This window comes from Pleurodeles waltl, chromosome 10, assembly GCF_031143425.1.
Source record: "Pleurodeles waltl isolate 20211129_DDA chromosome 10, aPleWal1.hap1.20221129, whole genome shotgun sequence".
Taxonomy (NCBI): domain Eukaryota; kingdom Metazoa; phylum Chordata; class Amphibia; order Caudata; family Salamandridae; genus Pleurodeles; species Pleurodeles waltl.
Window position 1 is genome coordinate 667,538,984 of NC_090449.1, and position 27,289 is coordinate 667,566,272.

General features: G+C 42.0%; 1 protein-coding gene across 2 annotated transcripts in view; it reads left to right on the forward strand.

Moving 5' to 3' along the window:
• DYNC2I1 (dynein 2 intermediate chain 1) overlaps positions 1 to 27,289 on the forward strand; it is a 436,420-nt gene that overhangs the window by 142,513 nt on the left and 266,618 nt on the right. For both annotated transcript variants that reach the window (XM_069211167.1, XM_069211168.1), the window contains 2 exons: positions 4,232 to 4,409; positions 19,763 to 19,865. In XM_069211167.1, the coding sequence (XP_069067268.1) occupies positions 4,232 to 4,409; positions 19,763 to 19,865 (281 nt within the window). The remainder of the gene's footprint in view (positions 1 to 4,231; positions 4,410 to 19,762; positions 19,866 to 27,289) is intronic.

Below are 27,289 nucleotides of genomic sequence, written 5' to 3' on the forward strand. Positions count from 1 at the left end.
TTTATCAAAAAATTAGAAGAGCTCCTCCTGATTCTTTTAGGACTTGAAGCCCACTCCACAATTCTGTTGTGGTGTGAGGAGGAACCCTATGATGAAGCAAACAACCATTGGTAGATGAGGGTTCTTGTTTAAAATATTCTCCCTACATCTCAGGTTACATATCATTTTTTTAGGTTATTGTTTAAACCCTGGTATATCAATGTGGTTTTGAGTTTATATTTTGGGAGAGAATATCTGCTGGTCTTAAAATTTCACCGGCCCACTTTTTGTGTGATTTGATTTGCACATAGCACATCATTCAGAGATGCAGCTCATCAGTGGGACCTAAGCTTGAGCCATCTGCATTTTGTGTAATTTTGACATTTTAAATACACTTGGATATTTGCATTGAATCTGGCACCATTGAAATAGTTGTAGAATTCTGTTACAATTTTGTACTATTTGATTGCTTAGTTTATTTTATTGAAAAAAAATATTTCTTTTTTTTATTTTAGAAATTATGTGATGTAATGAAGGGTCATTGTTGGTCCAGAAAGAAAATCACTAATAAATTAGATTTAGTTTAAACAATGAAAAACATATGAAATATATGCAGCAATGAGGAATTTTTCAAATACTGTGGGCCTCATTTCGAGTTTGGCAGGCGGGAAAGTCTGTCTGCCAAACTCCCGAAAGGGTGACCGGCAACTTCATGGCAACCACCCCACCGGAGTTATTAAGAGTTTTCCACTAGGTTGGCCTAGTGGGAAACAGGCTACAGCATTGTCTCTTACTTGTAATTGAGCCGTCAGCAATGTTGTAGCCCGCAGGGTGCACCAGCAGCCTCGCAGTGAGACAGTGAACATTGCAATGGTGCTGGGCAGGGGGGGCCCTGCACTGTCCAAGCCATGCCCCTGCATAGGCAGTGCAGGCGCCCCCTGTTGGCCCTGCCCCTGTTCTCTGGCAGTCTTTTCATGACGGTGTTACCGCCATGAAAAGCCTGGCAGCGAACAAGGTTGCAATGCATGCAATGGTGCCCTGGTGGATTACTATCTCCGCAACCGCCAGGATAATGGATCCTGGTGGTGCTGGTGGTTCCCTGGTGGTCTTACCGCCAGAGTTTTAATGTGGCGGTTGTACCACAGCAACAGTGGTGGTCCTGACTGCCACTGCGAGTGTGGTGGTCTGAAGTCATGAAGATAGCCATTATATTTTTTTTAAAGTGTTTTTGGCACTATGCAACTGGGATTCTGCACAGGCAATACCTACTTATCCCACCTGGCTGTCCCCGTGTGATAGAGGATGATGTCACAACAGTCACTTACATAAGGGTGATATATGAAACAGCCTTAATAACTTCAACAAAGTCCAAAAGTCCATGCCTCAAGTAACATCACTAGAGCAGTACTACAAGACCCACTCTCAAACTCATGCAGCCAGTCACAAACTCACACAGCTAGTAAAACACTCATGCACTCATTCACACAGCCACTGAGAGACTCATGCACTCACTCATGCACCAACTCACAGACTCAGACACACACACCCACTCACAGACCCAAGCACTCACTCACAGACCCGCTCAGACTCATCCCACCCACTCAGAGACTCATGCAGTCACTTACAGACCCACTGAAACAGTCACATATCCACTGACAGACCCACTCAGAGACTCATGTACCCACTCACACAGCAACCCAGACTCATGCACCCACTCACAGACCCACTCAGAGATTCATGCACTCACTAAGACATCTAAGGGAGTTTTACACCCACTCATTCACCCACTTACCAACCTATACAGACACTCGCACACCCATTGTGAAACCTTACAGATTACAGTTACAAAATACAATTGAAATTTTCTCATACAATCAAATGTTACAGGCAGGGGCATTACAGTTACAAAATAGAATTAAAAAAATTAAAAAAATTCACTGAAAAAAAACAAAGGCTACTGGAACATTGTAGATAGGAAATAGAATTTAAAAAACCTTAGAAATTCACTTAAAAAACAAGGGTGACAGGGATGTTTTAGTTAGGACTTACAATTTAAAAACGCTTAGAAATTCACTGAAAAAAACAAAGGTTACCAGGAAGTTATAGTTAGGAAATAGAATTTAAAAAACCTTAAAAATTAACTGAAAAAAACAACGGTTACAGAGACGCTATAGTTACTCTCATTTTACTCGTACAAATCCCTAGAAATTCAGCAGTTATGAATTTGACCAGAGCTAACTGTTACGCCCCCGCAATGCACTGCTTATGACATCACATATTCCATCACTCATGATATGTATTTTTGAGTGGAAAAAAAACATATATATATATATATATATATATATATATATATATATATATATATCTTAGAGAAGTCAACCAGATTTTGAGCTAAGATTGAAAATCGTTCCATAGACATCACACTTTCAAATTTTTCTTTATCCACTTTTTTGGGGGGAATTTCTTTTGTATATGCCGTGTTTGGTTTCGTTTTGTAAAATATATTTTCTGGAGCCATCAAACAATGTGTAAGTTAATAGCAAAATAGAACTATATAAAGGGAGAATACTGGCACTTTTCTGCTTCAAGGAGATACTCTTGAATAGTGATACTTTATATATTAAGACCTGGGTATGTGCTTAGTTACAGATTGCACTTTCCTTGAAAAATTTAGAGTCCTTTTTTTGGGCTGTCATTTGAATAGCAATCTAGAATAAATATGCATACAGATGTTAAGTGTAGCGAGCATTTGTGTAAAAATCTTGCTGTGATAGACTGCTCTACAATCTCAGTTTTGGACCATGTTTTTATCATGGGCTTCTCAATGGGACACCTTTTATGGCACAGTGAGCTAAAGAATCCACATCAAATTCAGCATTGGAAATATTGCACACCTTAAAAATGGTCAAAGTTGGTGCTGGCTTTTTGTAGATAAAACACTATACACTCCATCTTGATTGTGGCCATAGTCAGTTAGTGTAGGGTAAATGTGACATGATCTATTCTAACGAAACAATTGGAAATTAATATTGAAATTCTGTCAAATCATGACGTATGCATTGCAGCGCAAGGTCAGTATGGACTACCCTATGTTCAAATACAACCTAGGGCAGCAGGAAATGCCCATTCACATGAAAGAGTACACATTTGACAGTCAGATACATAGAATAAAAAAAACTTTATGAAGCTACAAACTTTATGAAGCTATATTTTTCAGTAATGCTTGTCAGTATTTAAGCCATTAACACAGTGCACTAAAGAATCACTTTCTCCCACCAAGACATGTGTAGCACTGGGAAAAGTACACAGCATGGCATGCACCTTAGTCCAAACAAACTAAATATTATATTAGGAGGGTTGTTGCAAATGCACACTACCCACTTTATGACTATTATTCATAAAAAAATATGTTTTCAAAGGGTGCCAAGGTTGCAATGGGTGCTGTCCGTAACAATCAAAAAACAGTCTCAACAGTAGAGAAATCCATTTTTAAAATTTGCTGGAGGTCTCAAATATTATAAAATAGCAAATTAATTGTGCAACTCCAGTGCGCCAAACTCACATTAAGAATCAACACTACAGGACAACATCAACATTAACACAAGGTGTTATTGATGGTGAGTTACTGACTTATTTGTATTTGTTTACTATGGTTTGTTATAGACCATTTTCCGATTCTCCAATTTTAAAACAACCTATTGACATCAGCATTTCACAGCATTTGAGACTTTTTATAAATGCATACCAGCGCCTACTTAGTTTATATTTTTTAATTGTTTTATAAATGCAATGGTATTCTTTTCATGTTATCCATTTTGGAGAGGGAATTGAAGGAGATTGTGAATGTTACAGGTGATTCACTTACATATATCCTCATGAAATTTGAAAAAGACAGGATTTATTTACTGTGATAACATATATTATTTCTCAGTATACTGTTTAATTCTTTCACAGAGTGCCATGTTTTAATATCCCGAATTAAGAACTGCTATATTTGTTTAGCTATTCAACCTGTTAAATATCCTAATGTTTCTTTTTCTAACTTGATGTATATTGTCTCTGACAGAACTTTTACAAGCACTTGATGATTTACAGTTAACTAAATGCTTTTATCCAGTATGAGTTAAAATACCTGCATTGGTATACTGCTCACTCATGTTCAATGGTTTTATTATAAGATTGCATAGTTTAATCTTACCATTTGTTCCTTTAACCACTACTACAAGTTATTGAACATTTGTCTATTCCATAGGCATATGATGATGATTTTGAAGATGAAGAGGAGGAATTTGAGCCAGAAGAGGAGGTTGTACTGTCCAAAAACCCAGAAGTTGAAGAAATACAAAGGGCTATTAGTGCAGAAAATGATATGGTTGCTACAATTCCATCAAGGCACAATCTGAAAGGATATGAGGAAAAGCATGGAAAAGGTCTGAAATATTTAGTTGTATTTTAATGGCCAAGAATAATTGATCAACAGTCAGCTTATTCCCCAAAGAAGTTGAAAGTACATTAATAATCTTTTCATGTGCATTTTAAACATTTGTAACTCTTAATGGCTAAGGTCAACTTAATAGCATTTATAGCGCTTAGCAATAGCAGTATTTCTAGACCTATTGTTTCCATTACTTTAAAGTTACTTAGAGTGAGCTTTGGTCAACCATTTGCTCATGATTGAATGGCATTGTTTTTTAAATCAGGACTTTGCTCTTGGGTCCATGGCTTTCCTCCATATTCTTGTGTTGGCCCCATCCAGGAGCATGTCAATTTTGTTTTCACAGTGTTCTAATGTGATGACGAGAGGCATGTGTCCTGGTGTCCACTTTGAACATGATGTTGCGCATTTTGCACTAAGAAAAGTGCAAAAGAGTCAAACGCATCCATGAAAAACAGCCGCTCACACTATCATTCATGTTGTCCCCATGCGTTTGTGAGAGGCACATTCACTGTCATTTTTTTACCCCGTATTACATTTCATTATGTGGAAACGTAATTTCATGAATTTCGTGTAACAAGTGTAATATTAAATTGAACTAATTACAACAACATAATGCCTATTTCCCCTAGGCCTACTAAAAAGAGATCACTGTTAACTTCAGTTTTAAACAAATTATTGCATGAGGATTGGCCACAAGTAAGCATAATAATCTTTTTTTATTATTATTATTAAGTCCTCATCTGTGACAGGAGGCAGGAGATACAATACAAATATAAGACACAGCCCAACCCACTAAGGGTTATAGCCCCTTGAAAAAAGCCTTATTCAACATCTTGAAGGAAACTTGCAGGAGCCGCCCTGAAATCCTCCTTTGTTGAGACTTGCCTTTAATCATAGGACCCCCTGTAATTTGTTACTCGCCATAGTGAGGGTTGCACCCTTTCCTTGGTTGAGAAGCTAACTTAGCGAAGGAGAGAGAAAAGGTTTCCACATCTTAAGTCATTTTCCTAAACCATTAATACTGTCTAGCCTGCTGATACACTTCGCTGAGTTGATACAATCTGTGTAGGTGGTAGGGGAATTAGATAGCCATTTAACACGAATGTCTCTGCTGCAATTAATACCAAAATAAAAATTAAATGAGACTGTAATATCCCCAATTCTCCTTTCAACCCTGCACCTTCTTGTGTGCCAAATATAACCAATGTCAGGCTCACCTTTATTTCTCTTTTTGTTACTGCTGTTAAAACCTTACCCACATCTTGCCGGAAGTCTTGGATGCCCAGACACTTCCAAAATAGATAGACATCATCTGCATTCTCCAAGGCGTACTTCGGACAACACCTCATTCTCTGCCCTCCCAATTTCACAATTGTTTTCGGAGACCAATGGACCCTCTACATAGTAAGCAAATGGTTCTCCTAAGGGGTGCGGACTTCACAGCAGACCAAATGGTAGACATTGATACTTGCCAAAGGTGTAGGAGGTCTGGCGATGGCAGGTCTGCTTTCCAAATCTCGGCCGGCAGTGTGTGGGGGGCAGCTTCATCTGTGTGTACCAAGATCCAGAACCATTTAGCTAACGCTTTCTTCTGAGGCTTAGTGCTTTGTAACTCATCCTTCCATTCTGTTCTAATGCCTACTTTAGATTGCCCCCAGAACCAATGCACTAGTTGGAAGTACTTAAATCTGGACATTCTATTGTTTGCAAGCCTTACTAAGGAGTCCCTTGAACTCAGAGCACCCTCCTCAAACAACAGACCCCATCTTAGTATTCCCTCATCCATTAATGGAATGGCTAACGTGTTTTGAAAACACTGTGGCGTTCCAGGGAAATTACATATTGGAGCCATGCACTCTAGTATGAGAATCCCAAAATCCTTCTGACTTAAAGCCATATGGTACATGTCGCATATAATTCTAAGTCTGACCTTTTTAAAGGACTTTGAATGGCCAAATTTGAAAAGAAAATAGTTGCCTACGAGAGGTCTTGTGTTAATGCATGGTAGCGTGGGGACACCTGTTGATAGCCCTCGGAGGGTAGTAACCTGGAATTATCAATTAGAAGGCCCAAAAGTATAGCTGACAATTTTGAAAGGCTATCTCTCCATCTATTTTTTTTTTTGCATATTTTTTTTTTCCAAGCAATTCTCGCTCTTTTAATAGCCCAGATAAAGCTTCCCAGTTCCCCCTGTAGTTTTTTAAACCACTCTGCCCAAAATCTAAAGGTAGAGCATTAAAAATAAAAGTAAACTTAAGGATCATCATTTTGATTAGGTTAGTTCTTCCTAGGTAGAAAGGGGGAGGTAGGTCCATAAATGCAAAAGTTTCATAGTTTGACATAATCCTACAAAAATTTACTTGGGCTATGCTGTCCAGGACTTTTCACCACTCGAACTCCTAAATATCGGATTTCTTTCTTTTCTAATGGGTTACCAACGGGACAGTTCCAAGTTATAAGTTCCATTTTATCTGTATTTACTAAATAAACTAAAATCTTTCCATTGTTGTTTAAGATATCTAAAATTACTGGAAAGGAGCCTTGGAAGTGTTGTGTGTAAATCATTTAGCCATCTACGTAAAGAGCCTCTTTTTTTTTTATCCCAGTCATGTTATTGGAAGAATAAGATCCTCTGATTTTACCTAATCCTTCTAGCAAGTGGGTCACTGTATAGTTTGAACAGTAGAAGTGCCTCTACAAATTAGAAATTGTGGTGGACGATTACATTGACTACTATCCTGGCAGGTGGTGTTTTATAAATGGTACTTATTGCCTTGAGAAAATTATCTCCTACCCATTATGCTTGATAACTGTATAAAAATGGCCAACTCACTCTATCTAAGGCTTCAGCACAGGCTTCTCCAACCTGTAACTCGTGAGTTACTGGCAGCTCTCTGGGTACAGGAAGATAGCTCTCCTGAGTGCAGTCCGGTTACTAAATTAAACACTTTTGGCTGTCTGAACTAATATGCCTATCAGGATTGAAAAGCGTGTATTCAAGACTAAAGTGTGTGTACCTTTGCAATTCCTAAGCTAATGTTTGGGGAAGTAAAATGGTTAATTTGAAAGATATATTATATTTCAGTGATTAAATCAATTTTTTTTGGGGAGACTTATTACTGATATTATTTATTACCTTGGTGCTAGGGATGTTGTTGCAATGATTACTAGGTATTACCCATGTAAAGGCATTTGACAAATCATTTTTTATGCAACTGCTGCCAACCCTGCCTGATGTACTGAAGTGATAGTTAATGCTAATCTTGCATAGGGTTACTACTAATGTAATCTTGTTTGATGTGGTGACTATTACAACACTACAATACTAATATTATTACTAGCTTGGGATTACTTTCCTTGATAGTAGCTTGTGATGATCTTCATTGAATATAAGTAGCACTTACTAGTGAAAAGGTTGGAGATCCTTGCCTTAGCGGCATCAATAGTCATTATAGTCTGAGGGTAGTTAGTTTCTATTGCTACATACTCACCAAATCGTGGGTCAATTCATGTAATTGTCTATTTTTCATAAAACTTTTTTTATTCTTGTGAACCAGCTCTCCCTAGTCTTTTAGCTAATCTTTGTGAAAAAAATAACCTACATAATAATAGGTGGGGATTTTAATGTTTTGTTTGATCCCGCTTTAGATATATCCACCACCAGACCAAAGGTTAATTCCCCAAGGATGAGAGCGTGCATCCACCTTATAATGAAGAATCTGGGCTAGGGCTGGCTGGATTAAGGGCGACACTTATCACAACAAAAAATATAGCCATGCCTCCAGAATAGATATTTTCCTCCTTGATGCAAGGCTGGGGAATAAGCTCAATGGGGTATTACATTAACTAGAGCATCTCTCAGACCACTCTGCAGTAAAATTGGACAGATCTTCCCCTCCCCCCAGCTGGACTCTTGACAGATCACTATTAGGAGAGCAAGAGGTTATTAGTCACTTGAAACGAGATACCACAGAATATTTTGAACTAAATAAAGATTCTGCCCCAACACGTATTATATGAGCTGCAGATAAAGCTTTAGTTTGGTGGAGATTGATCAGCTACGCAGCATATAGCAGGAAAGACAATAATAACAAAGTGAAGGAGCTGGAGCCAAAAATTGGCTAAACTTATAGGGCACTGAACAGCTGCAATGACTTTTGTAAACAAATAGATTTACAAAACCAGATTGAAGAGGCCATAGGATCCTTAACAAAAATCTTAGAAGGAGTTGTACGAAAGAAGTGGGAAGCTAGTAAGTTGGCACACTTTGAAGATGGTGAGGGATGTGAGAAGTTACGGGCCTGGAAGACCAGGACAGAGAATACTGGAAATAAAATTAAGGAAATAGAAATGAAAGAGACCAACAAATGTTACTTAGAAGATCCTGATATTGAGAGGGCTATTGTTAACTTTTTCCAAGACCAGTATACAGACACTGTAACAGCCACAGAAGAACTAGTAGAAAAGTGGTAAAGTAGGGTGTTCTTCCTACATTAGACCAGGATATGCAGCAGCATCTTATTAAAAAAATCAGTATTGTAGAAGTAGATCAAATTGTCTGTGGGCTAAAAAAGGGGAAGACACCAGGTCCAGGCAGTATCCCAAATGAGTTATATGAAGTTTTGAAAGATGAGCTTAGAAGGGCGTGGCCAGCATGCAAGCGATGTAAGCCACATTTCAGGGAGGCTCCGGTCTCTGGGGGCACTATACAGGCACCATCCACCCTACCAAGACTGGCAGCCTCTCCATATAACACGGTTAGGGTGCATTAAGATGAATATCCCCCGGCATGCGCTCTATTTGTTCCAATCCCTTCCTATGCTGATTCCCTAAGAGGACATAATGGAACTGCAAGGAGACCTCCAAACCTTTATCTGGAATGGGAAAGCTTCACACCTTTCCAACACTGTTTTGATGCAGTCCCAGGAGAGGGGGGGGCCTAGGATGCCCTAACCTTTTGGATTACTATGGTGCATCGCACCTGCGATATGTGTTGGCCTGGAAGACGAGAGAAAGCGAGAGCCATTGGTTTCAAATGGATAGGGTGGTGGTGTGCCGCCCCCCGTGGGACTTGGCTTGGCTCACCCATCAAGCTAAACCACGCAGCACCTACCTTGCCATGCCGACAACAGTTCTGAATGTGTGGGACAGACTGGTGACATTGAAGGGGTTTGGCCATCTTCCCTTTGCCTAACACCCCATTGGCACGCAATCCTGCCTTCCCCTTAGACCCCGCACTGCACACTTTCGGCACCTGGACAGACGCTGACTGTAGATTCTTGCAAGACCTTTTCCAGGGTGGCAACATGAAGACATTTGAGCAATGTAAACAAGAATATCGGCAACCATAAGCGGCATGTTTACAATATCCCCAGCTGCGTCACTGTGCTTTACATCCCGCTATATACCCTGGAATATTCTGCCCATATATACCCACTTTGAATCACTCAGCAGGGCATATGATGGCTCCCGGGGGCTAATTTCCAAGACATATCATACTCTACAACACTCCACATCTCCCCAAACCGACCCTAACCAGTGACAGTGGGTGACAGCCCCTGATGAAGACATCTCCCCTAAGCAATGGGATAGGGTGTGGCGGATATTCCTAAAATTTACCACAGTTTTTCCCTTGGAGAAACCGCCTATAAACTCATGCATCAATGATACTACACCCCCTCACGACTGTGTGTTATTTATCCTGGCAATTGGGACTCTTGCTGGAGATGTGGCATTGAGTGTGGTGACTTCCCCCATATTTATTGGACCTGCTCTTTGATTGCTATATTCTGGAAAGATGCCCTTAGCCATATCAAAGACACTGTAGGGTTTTCCCTACCAGCTACATACCATACAGTAGTTCTTGTGCTACAGCCCACTCATTTGACAGCCATGACTAACGCAGACTGGGCTCCTATTAGCTATATGTTGCATGCCGTCAGACAACTGATAGCCCTATCCTGGAAGCAGAAAGCCCCACCCTCTCTGGCTCAATGGTTTATCCACCTTTGGCACCTGATGACAATGGAGAGGATCTCCCATAGCTTGTCCCTAACCAAGGATAAATATCAGACTACCTGGCAGCCATTGATATGTTACCTCTTCCATGTAGAGTTTACCTACTTCAACCCACCCCGACTGCAAGGGTTACAACTCTCCTTTTGACACCTTTCCTCCTGAATGCGTGTCACTAACCGAGACCACCCCACCCGCATAGCACATAGCCTGTGTTAACACATCATACACCTGAGTGCCCACTACACCACTTTCACCTTATAGGACCTGAAGAATGATCTGTTAATGTTTGATGTTTATTGTTGACGGTTGTCTGTGATCCTTGGTGTACCCTCCCTTTTATTCTATGCAAGCACGGGCGGACATGACACATGTTCAGCGATATATGGAATGCTTTTATCTATGAATGAGACTGCACTAACCAAAGGTCTATATACCGATCCACTGCACGTCTGTAACGAGGCGCTGATTGTCCTTAGCGCAAATATTACTAATTAATAGATTCTAAACAAAATATGAGCTTAGTCCTTCTTGACTAACTTAAAAAATGTGTTCTACGTAGAAACCCTACCCACTCCAGCTTTGTGGAACAAAGCTACAATAACCATAATCTTAAAGACAAACATAAACCCAAAAAGGTGTGAATCATATAGTCCTATATCTTGCTTACTAACGAAGTAGGCACAATAATCTTAATGTGTCTATAATATTCGTAATGAGCTATATATTTGCTTTATCAATTTCTCTGTTTAAGCCACCAAACATTTCTGAAGCCTCATGGAGCAAATTGGCTCTACCTTCCTTTTAAAGGCAGTTAACAACTCCCCTGCTGAGTTTTAATATATGTGGTTAAATTTACTCACACTTGTGGTGACACATTAAAATCCGATTTAATATAATAGACAACAAAATTCATAAAAAATAGTATTGTTTTATCTCCCCATTATGATATTGGACACCCAAGCTCTCTTCAGCTTGGTTCTTTACAAAATCGTTTTACTACCTATTGTATAAAAAGTCATTCTGGGCCACTTGACTATGGAGGCTTGTACTAAAATACAACTACTGTATGCACCAGTACAATAGACATACTATAGACATTCTATTCTACCCTTGTCAATGTAATTTCCTCCTCAGAGAACATATTTTTTGAGTCCATGGAATCTTTTTTTTTGTTCACAGTATCTTTGGGAGGCATTGAGGTAGTGATTTTTTTCTCATAACCATTGTACTTTTGAAGGCAGAGAAGTAATTATATTAATCCCAACAAAATCCTATGCAAGGACAGAAGAGACAACTCTGGAATTACATTGAATCACACTCTTAATATGTCTACTACAGCAAACAAAGAAAAGAGGTTCTGGTGGCTGTACATTATCAGGACCATCTCATTCCTTAGTCTGACAATTGCAATCTATAATAGCACATACTAGATTGTGCCTTTGAAGGTTTCTAGATTTGCCGACTTGGAATAGGGATCAATTTCATTGATGGGCAATATCAAGTTACCCTCCAAGCGAAAACAAAAGCCTTCCAAGAAAAGCACATGGAGTCAATTTACCCTTCGAGGGAAAACTAAAGCCTGCGATGAAAAACACATAGAGCAGTGTTTGAGGAAGAGACCCGAGGCTCAATGGGCATTTGGATGCGTTTTTTTCCCTCCAGCACATTGTTATCATAGATGGGGCTGCAGACACTAGGGGGGTCATTACGAGTTTGGCAGATGGAAAATGCCGTCCGTCAAACTACCACTTTCAGGTTACCACCAGTGCGGTCCCCTTCCTGCTGGCCCCATTACGAGTTTCCTGCTGGGTCAGCGGGCAGAAACAGGGTTTCTGCACGCTGGCCCAATGGGAAAAATCCACAACATTTATGGCGTCTCATAATTGAGCCGGCGGCAATGCTGTGGTGCGAAGGGTGGACCAGCAAGCGTTGCGCATGCGCAAAGGGGCTGGCCATGGGGGCTCCTGCATTGTCCATGCTAAGTGCATGGGCACTGAACCCTGTCTCCGCCAGCCTTTACATAGTGGGGCTATGCCATGTAAATGTCGGCAGAGAAGGGACTCTTAATCCCTGGGGCAGCGCAACTTGCAGCGTTGCTCTGGCAGGTTAGGACCGCCAGCACCACCACATCGATGTTCAGTCGTAATCTCGCAGGTCCGAACATGCCGCGACCGCCACGGTCATAATGTGGCTGCCAGACTGCCACATTGGCAGAGATCCGACCGCCACCACGACCCTGGCGGTCTCAAAACCGTCAGGATCGTAATGACGCCCTCAGTCGCTTTCCTAGGGGCGGCTCCTCCACTATGGCGGAGGAGTGTTGTTTGCCCCCCCTCCCTCCCCGGCAGCAGCCGCCACAAACCTTTCACTATAAAATGGTAATAAACAATGTTTATTATTGTTTTATAGTACAAGGGGCGGGGGCAACGGGGCTGTGACGAAGGGGAGTGCACAACCCTCCTCCTCAGTGCGCATGTATGTTTGGCCAGCTGTCTTGGCCTGGCCAAACACACATGCATACTGGGCTCTCTCCAACCCAGCAATGCAGGCACTGCTTTGCTGATTTGGAGAGAGCAGCCAGAGACTTCCACTCTGCCACGGAGCGCCATGGGTGGCTGCTCCGTCCAATCTTAACGCTGTTTTGATGCTGCCAGCAGCATGAAAGCAGCATTAGGATTGGATGCAGGGTATTCTGGGAGCCTGTGCCTTCAGTCCAGTCTAGGAGCAGATGGGAGCGGCGAGGCACGGAGCAAAAAGGAACTTTTTTTTTCATTATATATTTTTTTTAATGTTGTGTTAGCCCCCAAACCGTCCCCCGCTACGTGCCACCCCGCTCATTTTCCCTCCCACGAGCCGCTACTGATGAATCCATGTAGATGAGGGAACGTTTTGCAGCTGAGTTGTATTACAAATGCCAATGCTGGGGCAAACAGTCTTTCAGGGGGGCAACTAATTGTGCACTATATGTGAAGTGTCCCAGTCAGGGAGCCCTCTGAGGGTGTTCTTTGGGTGGGAGGCTCTGAATGTCTCAGGGAGCCCTCAAGCTTTACCCTGAAGGCGATTACTGTTACACACTGCATCCGTCTGTGGGGTAAGAGGATCTATGCCCCCTCCTTAACATGTTTCTGGTCCCTATGCATTGAAAGGCAAACAAGCAGCTTAAATGGCAGTAACGCTTTTCAGTGCTGGGCTTTTATGGGAGAGAACATATTTTATACATGGCACACTGCGCCTGCCTGTGCCAGGTTCATGTGAACCTCTGTTGATGTTGCAGCCATCCAAACAGATCGCTCTTTCCTAACGGATTGAGTTGGTCAAATGGGACAGAAGCGGCTGACGAGGAATAAAGGCCTTACCAGCCAGTCAGAAAGCTCTATTTTTTTAAAATTTGCAGTACCATGGGAGTCCCACGCTCAGACATCACTAACGTTTGAGCCTTAATTTCTCAAAAACCTGTAAACGGATTTACACAAAATAATAACAAGCATGCTTTCTGAGTAAAGAGCTAGCTTTCTGCCATATTTGGTGTAATTCTGTTCAGCCATTTTTTCTAAAACACTGTCTAAAATTCCTTTTGGAAATGGCATGGGTAAAATGTGTTTTGTGGTCCCCCACCCTTTTTCTGCTCCCATTCTTGACGGATCACCACAAAACTCACATTGAGAAATGCAGAAAAGTAATGTTTTCAGTGATCTTGGCTAAGAATGAAAAACTGGATTGGAGTATATTTTATTGCCATGTTTTGGGGCAAGAGTCATTGTTTCAGCATAGGCTTTAGTGTAGAACTTTTTAAATGAGCATGGTCAAAACCCAAAAAAATGGTTTGGAAAATTGATGCATTAGTTAAATTTTTACATTCTTTATTACAAACATTTGCCACAATACTAAAAATGAAGAAAGATTTGAAACTACGCCACCACGTTGAATGTAGCAATCATGTGCTTGCATTACAGGTGCTTCCTACAAAGCAAGTGTATTAATTCACATCACTGGGAATTATCATTCTTATTGGCACAAAGAAAAGTGCACTAATGAATTTGAATTACTGTAACATGAACACCTGATTGAACAGAAGTTCATTTCTTTTTAAGCGCATATGCACATGTTAGCAAGCAAAATCCTTTCAGTCACAGTGCATGAGGACCAATGGCCGGAGTGGGTTTTTTCCTTTTGCCACTTGCTGTATGTTGTGGTGGATTGAAGTAAATGTAAAAGACAGTTGAACAGACCAGTGGGCTAAGAGGACTGACCCAGATTCGTTCTATGTATATATTCAGGCATGTATTTTTTTTAAACTTTTTTTTTTTTTTACTTGAGGCTGCCGAGACTGCAGGCCCGGCCTTAAAAACAGGATAAGATCCCTATTTCAAAACTGCATTAATTTTGTTATTAATGGCCTTAGCTAGATAGGTCCTTAGAGCCTGATGGTTTCATTGAAGCTACTTTGTGTCCCCTTTTTTTTGACAAGCCTATATCGACATTTCTAATTCCCTGTTATGGAGTAGAAAATGATTCAGATTTAAGTAATTTAGCATCTAGACTTTTTTCTTCAGATGGGATTTTGGCCCTTAAATGTGCAATCTCTGTTGACAGTAAAGACGTATCACAAAGAGGGTATGGTCCTCTCTTGAGGGACTGATTAATTCCTTTTAAAACGTTCCTGAGTGGAAAAACCTTCTTCCTCACTAAACTATACAACCATTGTAATAGTTGGGTGTAGCGAGAACTTCGTCTTTTTATATGCAAATTAATGTTTTTTTAAAATTTTTTATAACAATTGTTAGTGATTTTCGCATATCCTGGCCCATGAGCCAGCAGGGGACAGAAAGAAACATGCAAAAATAAACTCAGTAATTTAACATATGTCCAGTATCTACATCCCTTCCTTACCACCCCCCACCACATCGCCCCCAGCACCATACCCAAGAAGACCTTTAGCTCATATAATGACCATAGCAGAATCACACCATGCCATAATTTCTGATTTCTTCCTCCAGGCATGTAGTAGCATTGCGGGGTGGTGCAAACACAATGCCGTTGTAACCAGCCCCCCACTGCCAAATTTTGAATGTTTTTGTGGTCAGCCTCTCGCCTAGAACACTGGTAGTTCAAGACCCATACAGAGGTGTTATGGTCCCCTCTTCCACAGGTGCAAAGAGGGTGCATTATACGATTCTATGCTTGCGCAGTTCTCTCTCTTGGCCGTGGTAAGTTCCAAAAAAGAGAAGTGCCCGTTTATAACGGCTCCCTCCTATCCCTTCTGTCATAGGTAAATTGGTCAATTTAGGATCCAGTGGAATGTCCCATGAGAGCACCTCGCTAAGGCAGCCAGTCACGCTCTGCAAATTGTGCGTCAGTGAGGAGCAGTCCTACACAGTGTGCATGAATGTGCAGTCATCTGCGTTACATCTGAGACACTGTGGCGACTCCACCACCCCCATATGCCACAGACGGTGTCTAGTGTTTTACGCCCTGTGGAGATATTTAAATTGGATAAGGCTCAATCCAGCCAAGATGGCTGCCTCCCGAGGCGCCTGCAACGCCTCCGACCAGTCATCATTGTCTAATGTGCTAAGATCTGATTCTCAAACCTATCGAAGAGCTGTAAGTGTATGTGCACCATTAATTATTAGTGAGCGATATGATGTAGATATTTTATGTTTCCCCCAGATCACTGGCAAGACGTTTGCCCTCCAAGAGGTTAAAGTCTGGTAGGGTGTCTAAGTCTCTGATGTAGGGTGTAATGGGGCGTGTCTCAGCTGTAGCAATGGAATTGGCTGTGCTGGAATTGGTATTCTGTGGAAGCTCATGAAATGAACACCCCCCTGTCATGATATCCCCCAAGGTTGAAATGCCTGTCATGACCCACTTCTCAAAGCCCTCTAGGTTGGCCACCTGGCGCAGGGTAGATCTAGGCCATAGAAGTGTGTATTCTGTCAGCTTACCCCACCAACCCTACTGTCGTACGGTATATGCCAAAGAGTTACAACTACTTGTTTTGGTGAGGGTGGGTGGGTGGTCTGTTCTTGCGCCGCCTTATAAGAATGTCACTAGTCTGGTGTTTCCAATGGCCCATCGCTCGGTAGCATCTGCAGGGCCACCGCGGGGGCGCACCACCATTCATTTATTATAAGTAGCTATGATGCTGTGTAGTAGGAATATAAATCTGCCGTAGCAATAGTCCCACAGTAAGTAGACTAAAAACAGGTGGTTAAAGCTACACAGGAGGTCCCTTCGGCCAATAGAAATCGGAAATTAATGTTTTTACATGCTGATCTACATCATCCACACTGGATTTGTGTCAAAGTCTTTCATGTTGGTGATTTTTCTGTTTTTTATTGCTATAAATCATTGGCATTCCACTAATTATTGCCTTTACTGGGCTGAACTGCTTTTACTTTCGCTGGAGCTAAAATATGACTTGACATTTCGAGCCTGACTACAAGTTAGGAGTAAACATATGTGGGGACTTCGGTGGAATTACTGTTTCCGACCGGCATTTCCACATTTTGACTCTTGTAAAGAGTTAAACACCATGGAATGGAGAATAAATCTACAGACCTATATTTACCAGCTATAAAACTGCACAGAATGCCCAATTTTGTGGGGTTTACTGCTCTCATTTACGATCTGTTTAAATCTGTTGGTTAATGGTAGCCTTTCTAAAGAGGGTGGGATCAGACGGTAAGGAGGGATGGGGACAATTTGTTCTGAAGGAGGTAATATTGGGTGCTATGCCATTTTTTTTAATTTGGGGTGGAGCAGGAGGTGGGGCTTGCCGACAGTATTGATATTACTGGTAAAATTGGGTCTGGTGTTCCCGCACCTGGGAAATCTGAATGTGTGAACACCGGGCTAATCATGATCAGTCCTAGCAGTATCCCACTCAGGGATACTTCTCTGTCTGACTTGTAATCAGGACCTTAGCGTGGAAACTCTCCAAAATAGTCGAGAGACTAGTTTTGAAATAAAGGGTGTTTGTAGCTAAAGAATGTACCTAACACATTGATAGAAATGGCTTAGTGTCTCTAGTCTGTATTAATGTCTGTGTCAGTTATGAGCAATAGAACTACTTTTGCCAGCTAACACAAATGGTGCTCAATCAAATTCCCATAAAGAGATGATCAACAAAGGGGTGGAGCCAAAGGACCTTTCTCTACACTGCTTTCCTTGACTCTTTTTAGGTAATTATGTGAGAGGTGGATGGCATTTAAAGCTGTCAGTTAAAAGAGAGAGAGCGAGAGAGAATGAAAGAATGAAAGAAAGAAAGAATGAAAGAAAGAAAGAAAGAAAGAAAAAAAGCACATACCAAGCGGACAGAGCACCATACTCAGCAGAAATAAAAAAGGTCTCCCCTTGGAAATCAATGACACTCCAGTTGCCCTACTATCACATTTACTCACTTCTCACATACTCCCCAAATGTACCACGGTTTTCACAGAAATCAGTACCACAACAATATAGAAGAATATATAAAATAAAAACACGTATTGAATACATATAATTTATTATCTATTCACAATGCATAAATAGCTGTTAGCAAGGGTCATTCAAAATATGCTGATTGTTCCAAAGAGCATAAATATCTAAAAATTCCAACCACCCACAGTGCGGCACAAAATGAAATGAAACATCTAATAGCAATCAAAAATACACAAAGGGAGTACACTTAAAAAAAACCATCAAGTATGCAAATAAATGGTACTGATCTGTTATCTTATTCTTTTGGATACAAGATGTAATACACAGATAACATTCAATTGTATCCGGGTATCTTGACAGATGAGATGAAATGTAGCGTTGATGAATTTCACTGGTTGTTTTGATATTTTACCACCTTCCTCAGTACAAAACAAACATAAAGGGGGTCATTATGACCTCGGCGGTCTTGCAAAAAAAAACGCTGAGGCCGCAGGAGACAGAATACTGCCATTGCCGGCGGTATTCCTGGCTCCCTATTATGACATTTCTGCTGGGCCAGCGGGCGGTAACAGTGTTACCGTCCGCTGGCCCAGCGGAAATGTCACATCAACATTGCTGCCCGCTCGTAATAGAGCCGGCGGCAATGCTGATGTGCAGCGGGTGCAGTAGCACCCGTCGTGCATTTCACTGCCTGAAATTCGGGCAGTGAAATGCACGACGGGGCTATGCCTGGGGGCCCCTGCACTGCCCATGCCAAGTGCATGGGCAGTGCAGGGGCACCCCAAGTCCCCTTACCGCCAGCCTTTCAATGGCGGTGTGTACCGCCACAGACAGGCTGGCGGTCGGGGACTCATAATCCCCAGGGCAGCGGTGCTTGCATCGCTGCCCTGGGGATTATGACCGCCAGGCGGAATCCTGGCGGTATATTGGCGGGGCCGGCGGTATGGCCATGGCAATTCCGCCACGGTCATAATTGCTGGAGGAACTCCGCCAGCCTGTTGGTGGTGTTACCGCCAACTTACCGCTAGCCGCCAGGGTCGAAATGACCCCCAAAGTCTCCCACAATAAAATCCAAATACTGTAACTTGAAATTATAACATAAACCCACCTGAGAATCAGACATTTCTTTGCTCATATTTCAATGCTAAATGCAACTATAGTACAGTACTATTCTGGAAAAAAGTTCACATATTTTCATGATCTCATTTCATCCCCCAAGATACACTGAATCCCAACCCTAATAATAAAAAACACCCAATCATATTCTTAAGGGGTCTCATATATTGTGATATTACTCTTCATATACTGTTTATTAGAAAGTCTAATAAATGTTCTCCTGTATGTGTTATATACATCGCTAGCTGGGAGTATGCAGGTACTCACTATGATTTAATATGGATTGTACCATGGAGTCGCTATATTTTTATTCCCTTATTGCGTGGTAATCCTCTCAGGTCCCTGCATTGAAAGGTTTCAAGACGTTCAAAGTCACAGTTACAGTGACATAGAGGGATACGAGGTCAGGTATCTTGATATCTTAAATAGAAATATAGCAGGTGATAGGCATTTTTTTCAGATCTTAACATACAGCAGTAGTTATGTGTACAGTACATAGGTAATTTGGACATGAATAAGAGAATGAAGAATGCATTGGCTAGAATGAGCATTAAAGGATAGCTGCTGTCATGGCTGCTGGCAAGACATGCCACCTTAAAAGTATGCAAATATTATATGATTGTTTTGTGTGGACAAGTACTAATTTTTGCTGCCTTTACAAATCTTCTTCGTTGCACGTTTTTCAGAGTAGATATGACGAGTTTGTTGAACATGTTACTATATATATGTGTTACTGTATATTTCATGTTAATGTTTTATAATGAAGTGAACACTTTATATTTTATATAGAAATTTCAGATGTCCAGAAAAAGGGATCCCATCGAGGAGTGTTCATCGATTTTATATCAGCCAAGCAACGGCAAATCAGTCGAAAAATGGCCAGTAAACAAAAGTAGGTTCTGTTCAATTATGATTAATTTTAATCCACCAGATCTGTTTCTCCCCTTTAGTATGCACCCCCTTTGGTTGTTAATTTTTGTGAAGGAAACAAATCCCAAAAATTTTCTCCATCTGCTCATTCTTCTCTTGGGTACAGATAACTAGCTGGATCCAAATTAGAACTAATGTATTTGCGCTCCTACAATATTAATTGTTTGCTATTTCTTACTTATTTATTCTCACAATCATGTCATTGGACAGTTTGTGTTCTGTCTAATGTGTTCCTTCTTCACATGACTTTCTACCGTGATTTGACGTTTTTCAACCATATTCCTTTTTGTACCAGATTTGTTATCTTCAGTCCTGGGTTTAAGTTCCACCTGTCAAAATCAGCTACAGTTGTTATAGGTTCAAACTTTTTAGAAAATCCCCGGCCAAAATATATAATTTAGCACATTTTGGGAACGCGTAGTTCAACAATGCAATTGCTACTGTAGCCATGTCATGCCCATCTGCTGGAGTATTGATTTCCAGTGAAGACTTTCAACTAACTCAAACTAATACTCAATTTCAAACTTATCATTCATATCCAACTCCTTAGTTCATGTAGTGACCCAGTAGACTCCCGATATAGGAACAAATGCCTGTTCAAGTGACTGCTGTTCAGCCTTTCACTCTCTGCTTTTTATGAAATGTACATTTTAGATGTGGAGTGACCCCTGCTTTAAACCCTGGCGGTTTGTAATATAGTGACCTTGATTCTTTTAATCAGTCTAAGTCGGCCACTTCTGACACCGTGGACCAAAACGCTGTGAGGTAATCTAAAAATGGGTATTTCGGGGTGTTTTTAAGTTCTCAGCATTTATTGCCGGACTTTATATAAAAGAGCAGTGTGAAGCTGGTTTTGTTAGGATTAAATACTTCAGCCATTTTCCAGTTTTAGGGCAGAAGGTGGATTATGACTCCATGTTAAAATATAATTCATTTTAGATGATGTGACTTGTTAAAAAGCATCCTTTTTCTGAATGTATTTGATATATAACAATAAAAATGGAGGTAGTTTCACTTAACAGTTCAGTTGAAGAGAGAACAAATACGAACATCATATTGCATTACATAGATAATCGCTCCGCACAGGGCAGGAGAGCCCTCATAATGTACAACAACATCCAATGTTTGAAATAGCCACAGAGGTCAAGGAGAAGGAACCTTCCCACAGTGGTATCATTAATTCAAAAGAGTACCACCTCTACTGTGGCATGACATCAAATTGACAAAGGAACGTATCACCAAAAATCTCCATTCTCTTGGCTTTTCTTCAAGTTTTTTTTAATCACAACTGGTTTCTTTTTAAGATAGTAATCCACCCCTGTTGGCACAACATTTCTCCACTGATTACTATGCTCCGCTCCATCACAAACAATAGTTTTGTTCCCTTTTTATTCAGCAGATATTACCAATAGTCAAATCTTGTTTGGATTATGCTGTGTCACAGAACACAGGGCCACTCTCAGACTTTCAGTGACAGCCCTTCAGCCTTCTTCATTCTTCAAACATGTCCATGTCAGGGGAAAGAATGAGCCTGCGTAGCCCCACTTTCTGTTAGATAAGTTAGCTTAGCTGCCAAACCTCTTTCTCCCCATTCTCTGTACGTCACTGCCCTCTCCTCCACTGGTTTCCCATTACCAAACCCTGTCCCATCCTACCTCCTTGGGCTATTGGTTAATAGCATCATGCTTGTCTCTTCCCCTGTTCCCTGCCTCCCATACGTTCTCCATAAAAAACCTGGAAGTATTTCCTACATACCCTTCTTTGTCACTAGTCTGCCTTCATTATCCTTTTCACACCCACATATGAGCCGTACCACTATCCGAGATGCTATTTAGGAAACCCTTCGGTTGATATAATGTCCTTGATGTATTGAATGCAACAATATACTCTTGGCAGCTCCTTCTGAAACAGCAGACCAGATCCTCGTTATTTTCACCTCATACGCTCTTGGAATGGTGCCTGTGGTTCTCTGTGGGTCAGGAACGAGGAGCCGTGAATGCATTGAAGGGGTTTGGTATACAAACAATGGGGGATTTCATAGCGATCGCGCGATGTGTAGTTGGGAAGCAGTTTGGAAGCAGGGTGGCGGATCCACCGCCCTAGCACAATTTCACTATTATAAAGCGCGTCATACCCTGCAAGATCTATTGAGAGACAATATGTTAGGGCCCCCAGAGATGCCAGTGCTATTCTCTCTCATTTAAACATCAGCGCCCTGATGTATAGTGTTGAGGCTCTATGTTTTTGTGCAGGAGGCGCAAAGGCTTGGACTCTCAGAGGCCAGGCTCGGATGGCAGAGAGATCTGGGGGTTATAATCGGTGATAGCAATGAACGTATTGCTGATTGGCCGTTAAAACCATCTGACTGGATAGCTGACATAGGTTCTTGCACTTTTAATATGACAACAGAGTGTACTACACCCCAGCTCATCTGTTCCCTTATGGGTTACGTGAAAGTGCTGGCTGCCCGCATTGTAATGAGATGGAGACTGGATTCGCACACTTAGCATAGTTTTGTCCTGGAAATACAGGGCTTTGGCTGACTGTGTTTAAGGAACTAGGAGCGATCATCAGAGAATCAGTGGAACTGGCGCCTTTCTTGGTGCTGCTGGGTTATGACAGACAGTTGCAGGGTGCTGTTAGGCAATTGGTTGCCATAGTCCTACTGCTTGCGTTGTGCAGGATAGTAATGCGTTGGGCTTGTGGCCCACTCCCAACTCTGAAGGAATGGCACAAAGAACATGACATACTGTGACATGCAGTAGGACACCTTCTGTGAATTGCTGCTGAGCTTTAGCCGACCTTGGAATATCTGGCAACCATATCAGGCTTACCTGCCTAGGGTAGAGTTGAAAGAATTAGCTGGAGTAGATGAGGAATCTGTAAGTGTAGAGTTGATGAGACCCAGTGGGAAGTGGACTATGCATGGCTCCTTTTTGATTGTGGATACCTATGCTCGGATATACCTCTGTGTGAATGCTGTATGTATGTTACTACATGGACTTAATTGTGCCCACAACGAACACGGTTAATGTAAATGCAAAAACGAAATAGTAACTGTGAGGCTCAGCTTAAAGCCATACCATGTGCTAAGCCTTGGGTTACCTTGCCTGTAAGTGATTTTATACAGTTTGTGCAACCTGTATAACTGAACTTACGCTTGTACCAATGTACGATATTTCATACTAAGCCACATGTTTGTTGGGAAATGTCAAAGTAAAGTTTTGAAAATTGCCTACCCAACTGGCTCTGAGACTTTCAGATTTGTGTCCTGTAAAATACCAGTAGAAGCTCAGTGTAAGGAATGCTATCATTTGTCAAAATGGGTTATCCAAGTTACTTTGGTATCACCCAGCAGGGTTAGGATTTTGAGAAGGTCCAGTATGGTCAGGATTCTGAGAAGGTCCTAATCATGGTTTCATCTCTTATGTAATCCTAGAAGACCTGGTAGTTTTGGAATTGTCTAAATATACTCAGCATTTGATGTGTTTGAGTATAGGGCAGAGCTCTTCATATTGCATGTCTGCTGTCTCTGATCACCTTAAATTATTGTGTTACCATAACACAGTTTAATGCTACACAGTTTACTGACGGTTGCCATGATGCCTTGGCATTCTGCCTTTAATACCATTCCGCAAGACCTTTTAAAATTGGCTACTCACGACTTTGAGAAACTTAGCCGCTCCACTGTAGTGGCTAATAAGATGGTAAGATGATAAGTTTCTTATCCCGCTGAATGAGTCAAAATATGCTGCCCCAGTCCCTTTTGGGTAATGGCTGTCTCCAGGGTGGTGGTTAAGAAGATGGACAAAAGCTGTTGGCCACTATGGACGAGTTGATGATCCTCTACACAGTGAAAATATTGATGATTCTCTTAAAATCTTTTTACCGTACCATCTCATGCTTGTGCTCGTGCTATGGGTACTTATCACTAGAGGTGCTGGGAAGCCAAGCCCAACCCTTGCAGGCATGGTTTGCCACTATGGTGATTCCACAGGACTTTGGACATGATGATATCAATCATCCTGGTGGTTCCTCTGGCTCACCTCAGTTTGTTGTCCTGTGTTGTCACACAGTTTCATATTTCCCCGTATGTGAACCTGGGGAATGATCTTTGTACATTGCTACGGGTTTCAGAAAGATTTGGATTGGGAGTCTGACCAGTAACTCTCATGTTCAGTTTTTCATTTTCTCCACCAGAGCCAAAGTTTTTAATGACATCAGTAGACTGTGAGGACTGTTTGGGGTTTTCACCATATTCTGCTCATATCCAAACCATCAGATTTCTCATGGACGAAACTATCCACACAAACAGGTGACTGCATTTCTCCAGTAATTCAAGTCTTTCATTCCCCTGGTGAGGAGACAGAGGGAGATTCTGTCACCTTTATCGCCAGGCGAATATGTAGTGTGCAATTTCTCTAATTTGATCCACCAAACAATGCACAAAACTGCAGAAACAAGAATACATCAAACATATACACAATTTAGGAAATTTATTAGCAAATTAACAAACAAAAAATACATAAAGATCAACATTTTATTTAAATGTCAGGTTTCAAAATGTTTTATTTCAGAGAGATGAATCAATATTTAACTCGCAAATAAAAAATATAAACATTCTAATTTAATGGGAAGGTTGGAACTTTTCCAAATTGTTTTCTCAAAAGCGACATGCTATACTCTAGACTATGACTTTGTCTGTTTTTGCTCCGAATATATGCTCTCTTTTTTTGAGCAAATACCAGTGTCATAACCCAAGACACAATTTGTCCTTACAAGATTTAGTTTCAAAATTTGCAATAGCTAGCAGTTACGACATACTCCAGGAGGTGGTAAAGGGATCAGAACACAAATATACCAAGAAGAGTAATCACCCTCAATAAACTCAGTCTCCAACTGAGTTATCTTTTAACATGGCCTGCTTTAGACGGGAGGATTTGTACCAAAACCCCATAAATCCGCTCAGCAACTTATTGTTTCCTCTGCTTCCCAACAAACGTCTTCTGATGTCTCTGCATGCGCAGTGTGTCATCGAAGTTACAAACTGTCCTGTGAGAGGTGATAATGGAAAATTGACCACCCTACTTGGCCCTCGCAATGATGGCTGGGGCCACAGCTGCGAGACCCACTGAACCGGTCTCTCCTCCCCTGCACCTTGAAGCACAGATAATGGGCCACATCCTCTGGGCCTTGCAGCACTAGACCATAGCTGTGAGGTCGATGCAATGGGACCACACTCCCCTGTGCCTCGCAGATCTGAATCACGGTTGAGTGGAACAGGAGAGAGAACACCCATCCCCTAGGCTTGCAGTGCTACACCTTTGTTGAGAGGGCCATAGAATAGGCCTCCCCACTTTTGAATACCCTCCCCTGGTTCTTGCAGACCTCAACCATGGTTTCAAGGCCTAGTGGAGTGGAGGCCTGTACCCCACGCCTCATACCATTGTGTAGCATTGCAAGCTTTGCGGAGGGCCCCTGAGCCTTTTAGCTGTGGTTCATTTCGATGCACCCTTTGGGCTCCCTCCCCTTATTCTCTCAGCGCTACACCATAATTGAGGGGCCCAGAAGAGAGAGTGAGAGTGAGGGTGAGCTCTCGTGGCCTCGTCCTTTGGTCCCAATAGAAATTGTCTCAAAGCTCTGTACCACCGACCTGTGCACGGGTCCATGTCAGGTGCATAGTCATCAGTAGAGTAGCAGGTGTAACGGCACTGGGCTCAAGGGTATTTATGTCCATGTTCTGAAATTAAGGCTTTATTGTACTCTGCAGCCATTGGACAAGGGGGAAGGGATTCTTTTACTTTGCACCAGGACCCATGGCACCATTCCTGTGCTTCTTGCTTCTCTTTTATGGGCACACAGCCATGCTCCAGAGTTGTGAGGCTTAGCAGCGCTGGACCATGGCTTTGAGACCATTGGGGAACCTCTTGCAGAGGTGTAGCTATCAGTAGTGCAGCAGGTGCAGTGGATGTTAGGAACCCAATGCAACCAAATTAGGGCTGGGTTTTACAGTGTGGAATAATTTATTTGAATTATGGCCCATGGTTACATTACAATGTCACTGGTCTCTTCTCCCATGGACTGCACAACCATAATCCAGAGCTGCGAAGCCCAGGAAAGGCCCATCTCCCCTAGCTAGTCCTTAAAGCTATAGTCCAGTGGTGAGAGGCCCAAGGGATGGAGCCTACTGCCCTGGTTCGTGCAGCACTGGTTCATGCAGCACTGGTTCATGGTTTCAGTCCCCAGGGGAAGATGCCCCTCTGAAGGGCATAGCTATCAATAGTGTAGCAAGTGCAGTGTGACCATGTCCATGTGGGATTATAGGTGTATTTTACCATCTAGTCAGTGAACAGAGGGTAGTGTTGAGGAACAATTTACCTTGCTAGTACCAGGGTTCAGTGCACCATTGGTAACGCCACAGGCTCCCTTTTTCTGGGTCTGAAAGCCATGACCCTCTGTTGCGAGCCCTAAAGGTAGGCGGAAGGCCATGCACAAGAGCACCACGGCTACAAGCCACAGGGATGAGGCTTCTCGCAGGGGCGTAGCTATCATTAGCGCCGCAGGTGCAATGACACTAGAGCCAGGGGCGTTATGGGGCCAATTCACTCAGATTATGGATGTATTTTATGTTGTTTAGGAGATGGGAAAAGAGAGAGGGGTCCATTTACGTTGTTTCACCAGGGCCTATGGCTCCATTACTACACTACTGCTCCTCTCATCTGGCCCTCACAGTCATGGTCCAGTACTCTGAAGCCTATGAAACTAGGGTCGCAGAGTGAAGGATTGTTCTCCATGTTAGATGTTTGCCATGTCTTCTGCAGCAAGTTCCCAAAGGATGGAAAATGTCCAACTTTTGTTGCTTGCCAAGGGAGTGATGCAGGCTAGCAGGCTAATGAACTAGGGATGTAAAACACACAGCTTAGCTAGGATGACTGGAGCAGCACAGCCCAGAGGGATGCCCCAACACTAACTCTTGGAGCAACAGCTGGTGCTCAGTGTCAAAGGTGTGAAGAGGTCAGCATTTGCTAACATGGTTGCTGGAAAGGAGGACTTGTTCCACAGGAAGTGACCTACACTGGCCACTTTATTAAAATGTTTGTTTTTATGCAGTGCTAAAAGAAGGAATGTAAAAACTGAGAGTAAAACAACCCTGAACGAACCACACCCACGCTTAAATCTTTCATTTAAGATAATGGCCAGTCAGCCCATGAGATAATGGCAGAAAGAAGAAACATCTCTAGGAGAAAATGATTTTCCCAAGATCAAACAATTTGGTCAAGAAGTAGAACTAAGATTACAACACAGGACTGCTTGTTTCAAGACACATAACTTTCCCGGCATACCTCAAGCTTAATATGTTAAACAGAATAGTGGTGTAATTTAGGA